A 15,366-nucleotide genomic window follows, 5' to 3' on the forward strand; every position below is an offset into this window, starting at 1 on the left:
ACTGTCTTGGGATCTATATACCAACCATAACTGATTAGAAACTGTTAAAAAAATGTGTTGTTTGTTTTATAGCAACAAAATATAAGTTATGTAAGAATATATCTAATAAAATATATGCAAGATGCTTCATTAAACAACAAGTTATTAAGCCTCTAGTCTTTCTTTTAATTTTAAGCCTCTAGTCTTACGGCATGCCTCATTCTTGACTCTGAGGATACAACAATGAACAAAACCAACAAGCAACTGCCCTTGTGGAGTGTATGTTCTCACAGGGAAAATTACAAAACATTGAAGGACATTAAAGAAGGCCTGAATAGGGGCGCCTGGGTGGCGCAGTCGGTTAAGCGTCCGACTTCAGCCAGGTCACGATCTCGCGGTCCGCGAGTTCGAGCCCCGCCTCACGCTCTGGGCTGATGGCTCGGAGCCTGGAGCCTGTTTCCGATTCTGTGTCTCCCTCTCTCTCTGCCCCTCCCCTGCTCATGCTCTGTCTCTCTCTGTCCCAAAAATAAATAAACGTTGAAAAAAAAATTTTTTTAAAAGAAGGCCTGAATAAATGAAGGAATATACCCTGTTCATGGACTGGAAAACTCAATATCAAAAAGATGTGTATTTTCCCAGATTCAGTCAGGATTTTTGCGAAACCGTCTCAACCCAAGAGAGGCAAATATCAATGGAATAATAAGGGGATCCTAGAAACAGACACAGGTGTCTGTGTGCATGTGTGTGTGTGTGCATGTGTGTGTTTTAACTTGATGTGCGATAGAGGTGGCATCATAAGTCAGTGGGGGAAGGATGGGGAGCTCAGTATATAGCGTTGAGAAACTGGCTTTCTGTAGGAGTGAAAAATAGATGCCTAATTCAAGCAGGTTAAAGAATAAATATGGCAAACAAATACTTCAGGCTATTAGAAAATATACATATATATAATATTTTATGATGTCATGGTGGAGAAAGATTTCTTAATAAAGCACAACTCAGCAGAAAAAATTAATCTGTGACCCTCTCAAACTCTAAACTGCCATACAACAAAAAAAACATTGTAAGTTCAATTAAAAGACAAGCTACAGGGGTGCCTGGGTGGCTCAGTCGGTTAAGTGTCCGACTTTGGCTCAGGTCATGATCTCACGGTTTCATGAGTTCAAGCCCCTGTGTCGGGCTCTGCGCTGACAGTGCAGAGCTTGCTTGGGATTTGCTCTCTCTCCCTCTCTTTCTGCCCCTCCCCCACTAGCTCTCTCTCTCTCTCTCTCTCTCAAAAATAAATAAATAAAGGTAAAAAATTAAAAAAAAGACAAGCTACAGATGAGGAGGAAATATCTGCAACACATATAACAAAGGACCAGTACTCAAAGAACTACAAACTATTAAGAAAAAGACTACTCTTACCTCACAAAAGAAAACTGGACAAAGTACATGAATAGAAAACTTTCAGCAGAAGAAACTCAAGTAGCCAATAAGCAAATTGAGATATGTAAATCAAAACAATTATAAAATATTATTTTTTTTTAATTTTTTTTTCAACGTTTATCTATTTTTGGGACAGAGAGAGACAGAGCATGAATGGGGGAGGGGCAGAGAGAGAGGGAGACGCAGAATCGGAAACAGGCTCCAGGCTCTGAGCCATCAGCCCAGAGCCTGACGCGGGGCTCGAACTCCCGGACCGCGAGATCGTGACCTGGCTGAAGTCGGACGCCCAACCGACTGCGCCACCCAGGCGCCCCTATAAAATATTATTTTAAACACATCATCTAGATAAAAATACGAACATTTTTAAAAATTTTTTTAACGTTTATTTATTTTTGAGAGAGAGAGACAGAGCATGAGCGGGGAGAGGCAGAGAGAGAGGGAGACACAGAATTGGAAGTAGGCAGACTTCAGGCTCCGAACTGTCAGCACAGAGCCCGATGTGGGGCTTGAACTCATGAACTGTGAGATCATGACCTGAGCTGAAGTTGGACACCTAACTGACTGAGCCACCCAGGCACCCCTAATGTCAAGTATTTTTAAGGATGTGTGGAAATCAAACCTTTATATGCTGTTGGTACAGTCACACTTTGGAAGGCCATTTGCAATATCTCATAAAGTTGAAAATGCACACAACTCCCAACCTGATTCCACTACTGGACATATATTCTAGAAGCTCTCTGAATACAGCTGCACAACCTGGGGACTATCACTTTGAGGCAAGACGTCATCCTTCCCTAAAGAAATTCTCATTCTTGTTCATAGGTTATATGTACAAGGATGTTCATTGCAACATTCTTTTTTTTTTTTTTAACGTTTATTTATTTTTGAGACAGAGAGAGACACAGCATGAACAGGGGAGGGGCAGAGAGAGAGGGAGACACAGAATCGGAAGCAGGCTCCAGGCTCTGAGCCATCAGCCCAGAGCCTGATGTGGGGCTCGAACTCGCGGACCGCGAGATCGTGACCTGAGCTGAAGTCGGACACTTACCCGACTGAGCCACCCAGGCGCCCCTCTTTTTTTTTTTTTTAAGAGAGAGAGAGAGCACAAGCGGGGAGAGGGCCAGAGGGAGAGAAAAGAGAGAGAGAGAGAGAGAGAGAGAGAATATCCCAAGCAGGTTCCACACTCAGTGCAGAGGCCAATGTGGGGCTCGATCCCACAACCCTGGGGTCATGACCTGAGCCAAAATCAAGGTTGGGTGCTCAGGGAGACTGGGTGGCTCAGTTGGGTAAGCATCTGACTTTGGCTGAGGTCATGCTCTCACGCTCTTAAGTTCAAGCGCCGCACTGGGCACTGTGCTGACAGCTCAGAGCCTGGAGCCTCCTTCAGACTCTGTGTCTCCCTCTCTCTCTCTCTCTTCCCCTCCCCCCTCTCAAAAATAAATAAACATTAAAAAATTAAAAAAAGAGTTGGATGTTCAACCAACTCGGGCACCCCAAAACATTCTTTATACTCATAAGAAATATTAGAAACAATCTAAATGTCCACTCCTAGCAAGATGGATTAATAAAATGGAATATATTCTAATAAAAATACTATAATGCTAAAAATTAATGTTCCAGATCTATATCAACATAAAAGTAACCCCAAACTTACTGTTGAGTGAATAAAAGAGACTTGCAGGATGACAAATATTTTTAAAGGTTGAAATTTGTATTAATTATAAACATACAAAAGTGTATTCTACATACTTACGGATATATTGGCATTCAAAGTTTAAAAATACGACTAGAAAGATGCACACCAAACTCACAATAGTGGTTTCCTCTAGGGAGAGTGAAGGAAGAAGGGAGAGGAGAGGAAACTCCAACTGCTTTAAGTTTATTTGGAACATTTTGTTTTGTTTAAGCAACACAGTTGAAGCCAATTAACCAAAGTAGTCTTATCCGGATTTATTTTTTGGTTTTTGCCATAATAATAAAGGAATATCAGTGCTACCATAGAGGAAGAATTTTAGGATGCTTTGGGAATGCATAACTGTGGGGTCTAACCATCTTTAATTGGAGTCAGCAGACTGGCGGGACGAAATGGGACCTAGTCTGGTAAAGCGGATGGGAAGAGCATTCCAGACAGAGGGAATGGCATGTGCAAAATTGGAAATCAGAGAGAGTGAAGCATGTTTGTGGAAGTGAATGCCGATCAGTGACCAGGAAAGAGTTAGGGAAGAGGGGAGAGATGAGGCTGCCAACCCTGTATGTTTTGCTGTTTCCTTTTTTGTTGTTGTTGTTTTTTTACAAATGTGGAAACAGAGCCCTAGTGAGGAGAACAGAGCCCAGGCTTCCTAACTCCCTGTCAGTTGCTCCAGGCAAATCATAATGACAATGGTAACAATGAAGATGTATTATATGCCTGTCTCTCTACGAGGTACTTGAAATATGTCCTCCTCATCTCACTAGAGACCTATCGAGGTTTTTCCTTCCTGTGTTACAGCTGATGATACCAAGACTCACAGAAGTTAAGAAATTTGCTCCAAGTCACAGAGGCAGAAGCCAGATCCCACAAGGCCTTGTGTGCTATGCTAAAGAGATAGAGCTTTTTCCTAAGGGCATTGGCCAGTGTATGATGTTCCTGTTGTAGCTGTAATTAGCACAAACTCAGTGACCTAAAGCAACACAAACACGTGAGTTTACAGGGTTTTTTTTAAAATGTTTATTACTTTTGAGAGAGAGAGTGCACAAGCAGGGGAAGGACACACAGAGAGACTGAGGGAGACACAGAATCTGAAGCAGACTCCAGGCTCCGAGCTCTCAGTGCTGAGCCTGACACTGGGATCCAACTCATGAACCCGTGAGGTCGTGACCTGTGCTGAAGTGGAGCCACCCAGGCGCCCTGAGCTTACAGTTTTTGAGGTCAGAAGTCTGAGGTGGATTTCATTAGGCTGAGATTAAGGCGTCAGCAGGGCCGGGTTCCTAGGAGGCTCTAGGAGAAAATCTGTTTGTTTTTTCCACCTGCATTCCTTGGTTCATGGCCCCCTTCCATCTTGAAAGCCACCAATCCTACCACTCTGACCTCTGTTTCTTTTCTTTTCTTTTCTTTTCTTTTATAATCTGAAATTTATTGTCAAACTGGTGTCTATACCAAACCCCGTGCTCATCCCAACAGGTGCCTTCCTCAGTGCCCATCACCCACTGTCCCCTCCCTCCCATCCCCCCCATCAACCCTCAGTTTAGTCTCAGTTTTTAAGAGTCTGTCATGGTTTGCCTCCTTCCCTTTCTGTAACTTTCCCCCCCCCCTTCCCCTCCCCCATGGTCTTCTGTTAAGTTTCTCAGGATCCACATAAGAGTGAAAACATATGGTATCTGTTTTTCTCTCTATGACTTATTCCACTTAGCATAACCCTCTCCAGTTCCATCCACGTTGCTACAAAAGGCCATATTTCATTCTTTCTCATTGCCAACACCTCTGTTTCTATCGTCATATCCCCCCAGACTCTATTCTCCTGCCTCCCTCTCTCATTTATAAGAACCTGGGTAATTACATTGGGCCCACCCAAATAATCCAGGACAATCTTTCCATCTGATGGCCAGCTCATGAGCAACTTTAATTCCATCCACAGCCTTAATTCCCCCTTCCCATATAACATAACATATTCACAATCCCCAGGAATCAGAGCATGGACGTCTTTGGGGAGATCATTATTTTGCCTACCACAATGAACCACACTGAAGTGTTGTTGTTTTTTTTATTTAATTTTTTAAAGTTTATTTATTTGGAGAGAGAACTGAGATGTGCCGTACGTGTAAGGTAGACACTGGATTATGAAGACTTAATACACTAAAAAGGATGTAAAATGTCTCAATAATTTGAAAATATTGGCTACGGGTTGAAGTGATAATATTTTTGATAGATCGGGTTAAATAAAAACTTATTTACAACCTGTTTCTTTCTACCTTTTTAATGTGGCTGCTAGAAAATTTAAGATTACGCGTGTGGCCCACGTTACATTTCTGTTGGGTGGTGCTGGCCTACACTGTTAGCCAATGAAGGTAGAAACCGTCTCTGCTTTAGCCACCTCTGTGTCCCTAATATCTAGCATATAGTAGGTATTCAGTAAGCATTTGTTGAATAAGTTCGTTTTTATGAGAACCCCGTGCACAGGGAGAGATGAGACAGGCAGACCCATGTATAGTGTGAATTCAAGGGAGAAAGAAATGCCAGGGAGTTTTGGTTCTCTCCAGTCACTGCATTTCAAACCGAGTTAACTCTCGGTCCTGCTCTGTACCAACATTCCCCCCCACCCCAGTCACCTACTATGTAGATGGGGGGGGGGGGGGATGGCCGGAGGAGCCAAGCTGGCTCAGCTACTTCTATTTCCCGCCCCCAGGAGGTGCCTGGTCTCAACTATTTTTACATTCTTCATCTTTGGTCCTAGCAGCCAGAAAGGCTCACTTCAACTCCCTGAGACACAGATAGGGTAGCTGGAACCCCAGAGGAAGTTGTCCAGGGTCAGCCAGCAGGCCAGAGCTGAAGAGGGCCTGGAACGTTATCAGGTCCAGGACTCTTGCCTCTAACTATATCCTCCTGGAGTCTCCTTTACTCCAAGGGACCCAGGTGTCTGTAACCCCCGCCCCTCACCTCCCTCTCCTCACATTTTAGCTCTGATTTCTTGAAGCCTCTAAGGATGGTTATGACTGGTCTCAGCAGATGCTGACCCAAAGCAGAAGGGAGGAAAGGATGAGAGAAAGGGAGACTGGATGGATGGATGGATGGATGAATGGACGGACCGAGGGAGGGATGAATGGGTGGACTGGAGGATGGGAGGGCAGATGGCTGCATGAATTGGAGACGAGGATGGCTGGCTGGTAGGAGGCCCGCATGGGGCGGGGCAGGAGTGGGGATGGACCGAAAGTAGGAATTACCCACACAGTGTCTGAATATGGGGGGACCCACAGCGATCCAAGTTCAGGCCCCCGTCACGTTTCTGCTAGGAAACCGCGGCCAGGCCCAGGGAGCTGGGCGTGCTGCCCCAGGGCCCGCAGGGAGGTCCGGGCAGAGCCCGAGCTGTGATCTGAGCGGCTGCGCCACCGGCCGGGGGCTCTTCCCGCCCCCGCGCCCACCCCGCCCGCGCCAGACGGTGCCAGGTGGGGGGGGAGCCCCCGCCCCCACCTCCGGAGGTGGCGGCCCCACGCGGCCCAACAAGCTGCCGTTGTCCCGCGGGCCCTGGGCCCGGCACACTGGGGCTTTGTCCAGCCCCCCGCCGCGACCCACGGTGGGGGGGGCCCCACATGACCGAGGGGGTAGGAGGAGCCTGCGGCGGCGGTGGCGGCGGCGGCGGCGGCGGCTCCACCACCATTTCCCTCCCTGGCCGGGGGTCGGCGGGCGGTGGTGGCGGCGGCGGCGGCGGCGGCGGCCGGGCAGGGGCCCCTGTTCCCCGCCAGGCTGCAGGCGCCGGGCGTGGGCCAGCAGGGCAGCTGTGACCCGAGCGCTCTCCGGGCGGCGAGCTGGGGGTGCGCCCGGACCCCCGTCCCCGTGATCATGGGGAATGGCATGACCAAGGTAGGGGGTCGGGGATCGCGCAGCTCGCACCTGGCCGCCCCCAGTGTCGCCGCGGCGCAGGCTCTGCCCCGGTCGCTGTGCCCGCCTCTGACCTTCTGGCCCTCTCTCTGACGCTCTGTGTGTCCAGATCTCTATCTCCCGGTGACTCTCTGACCCTGCGTCCCTGTGTCTTCTGCTTACGTCTCGGTCTTCCTGTGTCTCTCTGGTCTGTTCTCCCTGTGCCTCTGTCTCTCTGCCTGTTTCTGTGACTCTATTTCTTGCTGGGTCTTTCTGTGGCTATCACTCCCACACTCTATCTCTCTGGGTCCCTTTCCCTGTCTCCAGGTGTCTCTGTGTCCCTTGTCTCTGACTCCTTGGACTCTGTTTCTTCATCCTTCCCCCTCTGCCTCTGCTTGACCCTCCACCTGTCCCTGCCTTCCCACCTCCCTCTTCAGACCCCCCCACCCAGCACCTGGTAAGTCCACCTCTCCCCTTGCCCCACTCCTCTGTGATCCTCCTCCCCTCTCTTCTCATCCCTGCCCAAGCTAGCTTCCCCTGGTGCCCCTCTCCTGCCATCCCCGGCCCCTCTCACAGTCCAGGCCCAAGAGGGAGAGGAGATGGCTCCCTCAGTCCTGAGGTCCAGACACCTCACATGGGACAGACATGGGCTGTGGGCCCTCCAGCTGCCAGGTGGGCAGGGCGTGCACCCCTACCCCACTGACCACAGCCTGTCTCTCCTGTAGGTACTTCCTGGACTCTACCTCGGAAACTTCATTGGTGAGCACTGCCCACACTGTCCCAAGGCTGTGGCACTCTGCCTGTCCCAGGCCTGTGTCCACCATTCACGCTCCAGCCCACGCACCTTGGAAGCGCTCAGGAATGGGGCCGGGGGCAGGGAAGCAATGCCAGGCTGGGAGGGAGAGGGAGCTCATGAGGACTAAGGGCTATGTGGGCGGGGAATGTCCTCAGTGCAGAGGGCTCAGAACCGCCCTTTCTGCCAGATGCCAGGCAAGTCTGCACCTGCTCTGAGCCCCAGCCTCTCCCTCAGCACAAGGTCCACTCACCTCTAAGGGCTCTTACAGCCCTGAGGTTCTAAGTTGAGGTCTGTTTGGGGGTGCTGCTTCTAGCTGGGAAACTGGGAGCCTTCCCCACCCCACCACAACCTTCTACACAGAGGGGCGGTCTCTGGAGACTAGACTCTACCTCAGAAACTTGGTAGTGAGCACTGTCCCCTCTTTCCCAAGGCCATGGCACTCTATCTGTCCCAGGCCTGTGCTAAGAGACAGGCTGAGCCTGAGAGTCCACACATTTCCATGTGCAGTCAGAGAAAACTTCAGAGAGGGAGGGGCATCTGTGCGAGGGGCAGGGTTTTCCCCACCACGCCTGCGCCTCTCCCACCCGACCGGCTTAGATGCTCCACTCATAAATCTGATCTCCTCCCTGGAAGGCCCCTCGGCAGTTCATGCCACTTGATTTCGGAGTATTAGGCTAAGTAAGCTCTGAATCCTTTTTAAGTCCGTAGCCCCATGAGGGTAGGGGCCACGAAACTGCCCCACACCCTCATACCCAGCCAAGGCTGCACCTAGTAAGCACTCAGTAAATGTGTTGAATGAAGTAGACATTTGGAGAAGGAGGGGAGGAGTGTTATTTATTCTAATGATAAAAAATCTGCACACACTGGGATTCCAGCTCCTAGAAATAGCCACTGATGGAAGCATGAGGTTCATCCCTGGGTCAGTTTACATAAATCTTTGTAGATACAGATATAATATGTAAAATACAAATGGGAACCTTTCCTGCAACCTGTTTCCTATTTAATAATATATTGTGGACACGCTGGCTCATCAGCATATAGAGGTCTTTTCAATGGGCAGCACACTATTCAAGGATGACTATACTTATTTATCCAGTTCTCTTACGGCGGACGTGTAGGTTGCCCCCATTTTTTAACTATTTCTGGTGTGTCTGCTGTTATAAGCAGAACCGCAGAGAACTTCATCCTCTACACCCAGCTTTCTGTGTGAGCAAACCCCTCTGTAGACAGGATTCCTGGAAATAAGAGTTGCTGGATCAAGGATATGCCAGGGAAGGGTGTTTGCCATGGAAGGGAACAGCCTGGGCAAGACCAGGAAGAGGCTGGGCTGTTACTTATGGGTGCCCCCGCGACAAGACTGAAGCGTTGGGGTGTGGTAGAACCTGTCACGGCAGGAGCGTGACAGGAAGTGGCCAAGGAGCAGGGAGCTGGCAGAGGGTGGGCCAGAGTGGAGAGGGAGAGGTGGGGAGGGGAGCTGGGCAATGAGCTCCCACCCTTCGTGGCCAACAGGGACACGTAAGCTGCACCCACCAGATTGGCTCAGGCATCCTGTCTCTTTTCAGATGCCAAAGACCCGGACCAGCTGGGCCGGAATAAGATCACACACATCATCTCCATCCACGAGTCACCCCAGCCTCTGCTGCAGGTACTCTCTACCCCCATCTTTGGGCTGTGTGTAGGTGGGGAAGGGGGCTTCCGACCCCCAGTGGCACCCATTTATCAAGGACTTACCATGCGCCAGGTCCTATACTGTCTTCCTGACCTATACTAGGTCATTCCATTAAAAACTGATTTGTTTTACATTAGCAACCCTATTTGATCCCTATTTGGCCACTAGGGCCCAGAGAGGTCAAGTAACTTGCCTGAGGTCACACATTGAGGAAGCTGAGGAGCTAAGATTTGACCATCTGACCCCAGAGGCCTCACCCTGAATCTTAAAGAGGACCCTACATGGGCTTCCCGTTGCCCAGCTGAATGGATGGCTACAAATGGATGATTCTGGGTTCTGTGTCTTGCCACGTAATCTTGAGCTGTGACTTCACCTCTCTGGGCCTCTGATCCCTCAGTCCTGTCTGCCCCCAGAGAGGCTGTTGTGAGGAGGCAGAGGGGCTGCAGGACGGTGAAGATGCTTTGCACATTGTAAAGCACAGCCCCCACCGGAAGGGTTGGTACCGGTTTTCTGGAGTCCTGGAAAAGAGGGGGTATGGGTGTTATAAACCAGAAGAGAAAAGTAGGAAATCCAGACCACTTATTCTGTAATCTTGGGCACAGGACTTCATCTCTCTAAGCCTCAGTTGCACCTACCTCACTGAGTTGTTAACAGCTGCAAAACAGCCAACAACTTACAGGTGATATAACAAAGCTAGTCATATTCTTATCTCATAAAGACAGCCCGCTCCTCCTAATCTGTTAGAGTCTGTGTCACCCACTAAAGGGGAAGAACAGTGGGCAGCAAAGGGCTCTGGAGATCTGAGCTCTAAACCAGGTTCACAGATTTGCTGTGTGATCTTGGACAGGTTCCTCTCAGTCTCTGGGCCTGAGTTTCCCCCTGTGTCAGATTTGACGGTCTCTAAGAGCAACTTCCAATAATCTGTGGTGCTCAGTGTCATTCAAACAAGAAATTTCCAGGTCAATGGAGTCTGACTTTGCTTTATAGGGCAGGCTTGTTTTGGAGTATTTGGAGTATGCAGTCACTAGATTGCACAGGGAAGGTTGTCAAGTCGTGAATAGATTGACTAATGAAGTGACTGCTTGCCAAACGAGTCCCCACTCCAACCGCCTTCCCCTCTTCCCACAGGCAGCCCTGCCTCCCCGTCTATTTACCAGCCAGGGTTTGATAATGGCAAGCAATCCCAAGGCCAAATGTGTTGCAAAGTGAAATTGCAAACCTTGCAAAAGATGCAGGATGGTGTGACCTTGGGAAAAGTGAGTCAGAGAAGGGCTGGAATCTCACCCAAGGCCATTAACAAATGAGGATCTGGCTTGGGGTCCCTTAGCTTGTGGCTGAGGGTGGGCCAGGCACTTGAAAAGAGTCATTTGAATATCAAAGAATTAAAAGAGGTCCTTGAGAAAAGTGATTCTTGAGCACAAATCATCTTTATGATCTTGTGTGAAGGTTAAGCATGAAGTAGAGGATATTATAGCAAGTTTGTTGGAGAAATTACCGGCAATGCATTCCTTGATTATTTTAATAATTAGCACATAGTTTGATAACCATAACTAATGAGCCATATAAACTTATTTTCATGGCTTTGTTTCTTTTCAAGGTAATAAAATGTTTTGCCCTTTTTTAAATTTTATTTTTTATTATATTCTTCAAATTTTTTTAGAGAGAGAGCACACACGGGGGGAGAAGGGCAGAGGGAGAGAGAGAGAGAGAGCGAGAGAGAGAGAGAGAGACAGAGAGAGAGAGAGAATCCCAAGCAGGCTCCACACTCAGCGCAGAGCCCAACACGGGGCTTGATTTCACAACCCTGGGATCATGACCTGAGCTGAAATCAAGATGCTCAACTGACTGAGCCACCCAGGCGCCCATGCTCTTTTTAAAAAAGTAATCTCTGTGCTCAACATGGGGCTCAAACTCACAACCCTGAGATCAAGAGTTGCATGCTCTACTGAGCCAGCCAGGCACCCCCTGTTTTGCCCTTTTTATGCTATAGTTTTGTAATCCTCATTTGGAGGAGAGTTACTGCTGTGGCACTTTCCCACCTCTTAAAGGTCCCTGGATCCTTTTTATCAAGTCCTCATGCCCAAGTCACCTTATGAGTTTAGGATACCATCTTCTCAGAAGGTTCTGGATAGAGCTGGGAGGCACTCACGCATGCTATCTACCCTCTTCAGATAGAGAGGGCAACAGTGGCTCGGAGAGGGGTGGGAACTGGCCCGGGATCATGAGGTGCTTGGGCAGCCCAGGCCAGGGTCGGGGCTGCAGCCAAGGGCCCCCCACTGCCCATGTGTGTTTTGTACTTGCAGGACATAACCTACCTTCGCATCCCTGTGGCAGACACCCCTGAGGTACCCATGTAAGTTCTCTGGATACACCAACAGATGGACAGACAGCTGCCGTCTGTGGTGATGCCGGGGGGGGGGGGGCCTGGGGGAGGACAGAGAGGACTCACACCAGAAAGCTGTCCTGGGGACCCTCACACCAGTGGTCACTCAGACCTATGTCTGTCTCAGCCATGCCCTGGCCAATGCCCCTGGCCAAGACTCTTAATCTCCCAGAGCCCGGTGTCTTCAGCTGAAGAAATGGAGAGACTGTCCTGTCTCAGGACCAGATGCCCCAGCAGATCTGAAGGCTCAGCCAGTTCCTGGCCCTGGAGTTAAGATGTCTGGGCTCCAGCCAGGCTTTGCCATTTACTAGCTGTGTAACCTTGCACGAATTGCTTTCCCTCTCTGAGAGGGATCAAAGATCAGATTGCAGACCCCAGAGGAGTGGGACTCCTCTGTCTCCTCCCACTCGTTGCCTTGAAAGATCAAGATAAACCCTCTATGACAATAGGATCCGTGGGACCCACTGGAGAGGTGCTCCTGCCTCTGTGGTAGGATTTCTCATTATTGGCCTCTTTCACTGGCTAAAATGCCACCATTGTTGCTTCACACACACCTCCACTTGTACTATAGTCCTAGCCCTTATTCGCTGCATGGGCTGGCTGACCTGAGGACCCAGGGCTCTTGACATCCCATCAGTGGGGAGGGAGACAACTCCCAGGAGACCTGCCCCCCAGTGCTCCCTACCCTATTGCTTTCTTCTCTAGCAAAAAGCACTTCAAAGAATGTATCAACTTCATCCACTGTTGCCGCCTCAATGGGGGGAACTGCCTTGTGCATTGGTGAGTTAAGAGAGGAATGAGGGCAGGAAGTAGGGGAACTGCCCTCCCAAACACACACTCGCCCTATGGGGAATGGGGAACCTGGGAGGCACCTTCTCCAGCCTGTTGCCATATATGACAGTCCATCAGTCCTCTCATGGAGGCTGATCAGGGGCTCCAACCAGGGCTCTGTGCCTTACCAGCTGTGTGGCCAAGGCCAAAGAGCAGTTTCTCCCCGAGGCTCCATTTCCTCATCTGTAAAATAGGGAAAAGAATGTTGACCTGCTGGGCTACGAGGAGGGATAGGAAGGTAGCTCGACACTCTCCAACAGTTCTGGCTCCCTGTCCTCCCCTTGAGGTTTTTGAGGAAATAGGGCAGAGCAGGAACCCTGGGCTGGGAGACAGGACCCCTGAGTCCTCCCATGGCCCCTGGATCAGTTGATGTCATTCATCCCTTAACTTCCCACTGAGCACCTACCCTACACTGGACTCAAGGCCGCCCTGCCAGAGCCCAAATCATAGGAGCAGCTCCTCCAACCTGTCACCCTCTGTCCCCCTTTCCCGCACTCCAGCCGCCTTGGCCAACTCCCCACACTTCAAATCCACCAGCTCCCACCTCATGGGCTTCATACACTGCCCAGAATGTTCTTGACTGACGCTTACCCATCTTTCAGGACTCAGCTTGCTGGCACTACCTTCCCTAATCCCTCTCCATTAACTAGATTAATACCTTTTCCTATAGGATCTCCTAGCTCCTGGACTCATCTTCAGAGCAGTTATCACCCTTGAATTGTTTCCCTGGTTAGCGTCTGTCTCCCCCAACCATACTGTAAGCCCTAGGATGGCAGAGACAATGTCTATTAATTCCCCGCCATGTCCCCAGTTCCTGAAAAATAACAGATGGTCAGGAAATGTGTGTTGAATGGATGAAGTGATGTTTCACTCGGACCTTTGATGTGGGAGAGTGCCAGGGGGATACTCCAGGCAGAAGGAACAGCACGGGCAAAGGAAATAGGAAAACAGGTCCTAGTGGGTTCTTTGTGATGGGAGCTCAGGAGGAGAGGGTGGGAGAGCTGAGGTGGAGACCGGGTGCCTGGGGGTAGGGCATGGAGGAGATCGGACCTTCCCTGAAGCCTGGTGGGTGGGTGGGTGGGGGGTCTCCCAGCTTTGCAGGCATCTCCCGCAGCACCACCATCGTGACGGCATATGTGATGACTGTGACGGGGCTTGGCTGGCGGGACGTGCTTGAAGCCATCAAGGCCACCCGGCCCATCGCCAACCCCAACCCAGGCTTTAGGCAGCAGCTTGAAGAGTTTGGCTGGGGCAGTTCCCGGAAGGTAGGGGCTCGGGCAGAAGCAGGAGCTGGGCAGGGCTAGGAGACTCTTCCTGCTTGAGTTGAGCACCGACTGCAAAGAATTTAGCCTGTGCTTCAGACCTGGCAGGAGATTTTGCTCGGGTCTTGAACTCATGACCCTTGAGCTAATCTAGCCCCTAGGTGTATTTTGTTCGGTCAGCCAGATGTTCCCTTGTCTTTTTTAGTTTAGAATTGGGTTGCCTTTGGGCCAGACTATGGACCCTTCAATTTTACCAGGTCCCAGCACTGCCTGCTCTACCTGCCTGGAACCTGAAGGCATTTGAATGTTTGACCCCTTTGGGGAGAAATGCCATTTCCCTAATCCACCCCTGGGTCCCTGGTGAGGCCAAATCAGTTCCTTCTCTTAGGCCCACTGGGCAGAGGGCACACGGGGATGGCAGGAACCCCCGAGGCCTCCCTCGGAACAAGGGATGAGAGACACAAGAGAAGCAGCCGCAGGAAGGCTCTCTCCGGGGTGGCAGGCTGGTTCTCAGAGGCTGATGTGCAAGGCCGCGTTAGGAAAGAGGCGGGCAAAGAAGAGGCCGGCGTGGGTGGAGTTGATGCGCAGAGAAGAGGGTCTCCCCTGCGCTGGGGGCGGGTGGGCGTCGCTTTAGCGGGTCGGAAGACGGGGTGGCAAAGGGGAAGGGGGGGGGGGTCCGGAGAAGATAGGGAGGAGGAGGCTCGTCTAGGGCGAGATGGGAGGATGCTCAGGAAGGGGAGGGGCCCAGAGAGGGGTGGGGAGCTCTCGGGCCGGCGGAAGCGACGAGGGCTGGGGTGCGGGGACCCGCCGGCGGCCTGGCACCGATCCCCGTCTCGTCCCCACCCCCCTCCCTTCCCCCAGCTCCGCCGGCAGCTGGAGGAGCGCTTCGGAGAAAGCCCTTTCCGCGACGAGGAGGAGGTGCGCGCGCTGCTGCCGCTGTGCAAGCGCTGCCGGCAGGGCTCTGCGCCCGCGGCCGCGTCCCCCGCACCGCACGCGGCGGCCTCCGAGGGAACCCTGCAGCGCCTGGTGCCGCGGCCGCCCCGGGAGGCCCACCGGCCGCTGCCGCTGCTGGCGCGCGTCAAGCAGACTTTCTCTTGCCTCCCGCGGTGTCTGTCCCGCAAGGGCGGCAAGTGAGGATCCCGGCCCGCCGTCGCGCCCCTCTTCCTCCCGACTCGACTGGTCCCCTTCGGGGCTGTCTGGGCCGCCCACGGCCTCCAGGACGGGCCCAGAGCCTGTGGGAGCCCCCGCGGCGGCCTGAGCCCCGCCCCCATGCCCGCCCTGCTCGTCCGCGTCCGCAGTCTGTGTGTCCTCCAACTCTGCGCGTCTGTCTCTGTGTCTGGGCCGGCCTGCTGCAGCCGCCTGGTGCCTTAGTCCTTGGGCCGGGGGGAGGGGGCACCCGGGCCTCCACCCTTAAAGGCAGCGGGAGTGGGAGTGGGTGGGTGGGTGGGGGTTAGGTGGGCCTGGAGGATA

At 51.5% G+C, this 15,366-nt stretch overlaps 1 protein-coding gene across 2 annotated transcripts; it reads left to right on the top strand.

Moving 5' to 3' along the window:
* Window positions 1–6,565: 6,565 nt before the first annotated feature.
* On the top strand, window positions 6,566–15,326 carry DUSP15 (dual specificity phosphatase 15). 2 transcript variants are annotated; one of them, XM_043602625.1, is made up of 7 exons: window positions 6,566–6,699; window positions 7,681–7,714; window positions 9,314–9,396; window positions 11,724–11,773; window positions 12,509–12,583; window positions 13,728–13,899; window positions 14,758–15,326. In XM_043602625.1, exons 1-7 carry the CDS (start codon window positions 6,688–6,690, stop codon window positions 15,028–15,030), a joined length of 699 nt encoding a protein of 232 aa, XP_043458560.1. In that variant the 5' UTR covers window positions 6,566–6,687; the 3' UTR covers window positions 15,031–15,326. The 2 variants fall into 2 exon arrangements, with proteins under 2 accessions (XP_043458560.1, XP_043458559.1); XM_043602624.1 differs by lacking the exon at window positions 6,566–6,699 and adding an exon at window positions 6,774–6,958.
* The last annotated feature ends 40 nt before the right edge of the window (window positions 15,327–15,366 follow it).

The sequence above is a fragment of the Prionailurus bengalensis genome, chromosome A3 (genome assembly GCF_016509475.1).
Source record: "Prionailurus bengalensis isolate Pbe53 chromosome A3, Fcat_Pben_1.1_paternal_pri, whole genome shotgun sequence".
Lineage (NCBI taxonomy): Eukaryota > Metazoa > Chordata > Mammalia > Carnivora > Felidae > Prionailurus > Prionailurus bengalensis.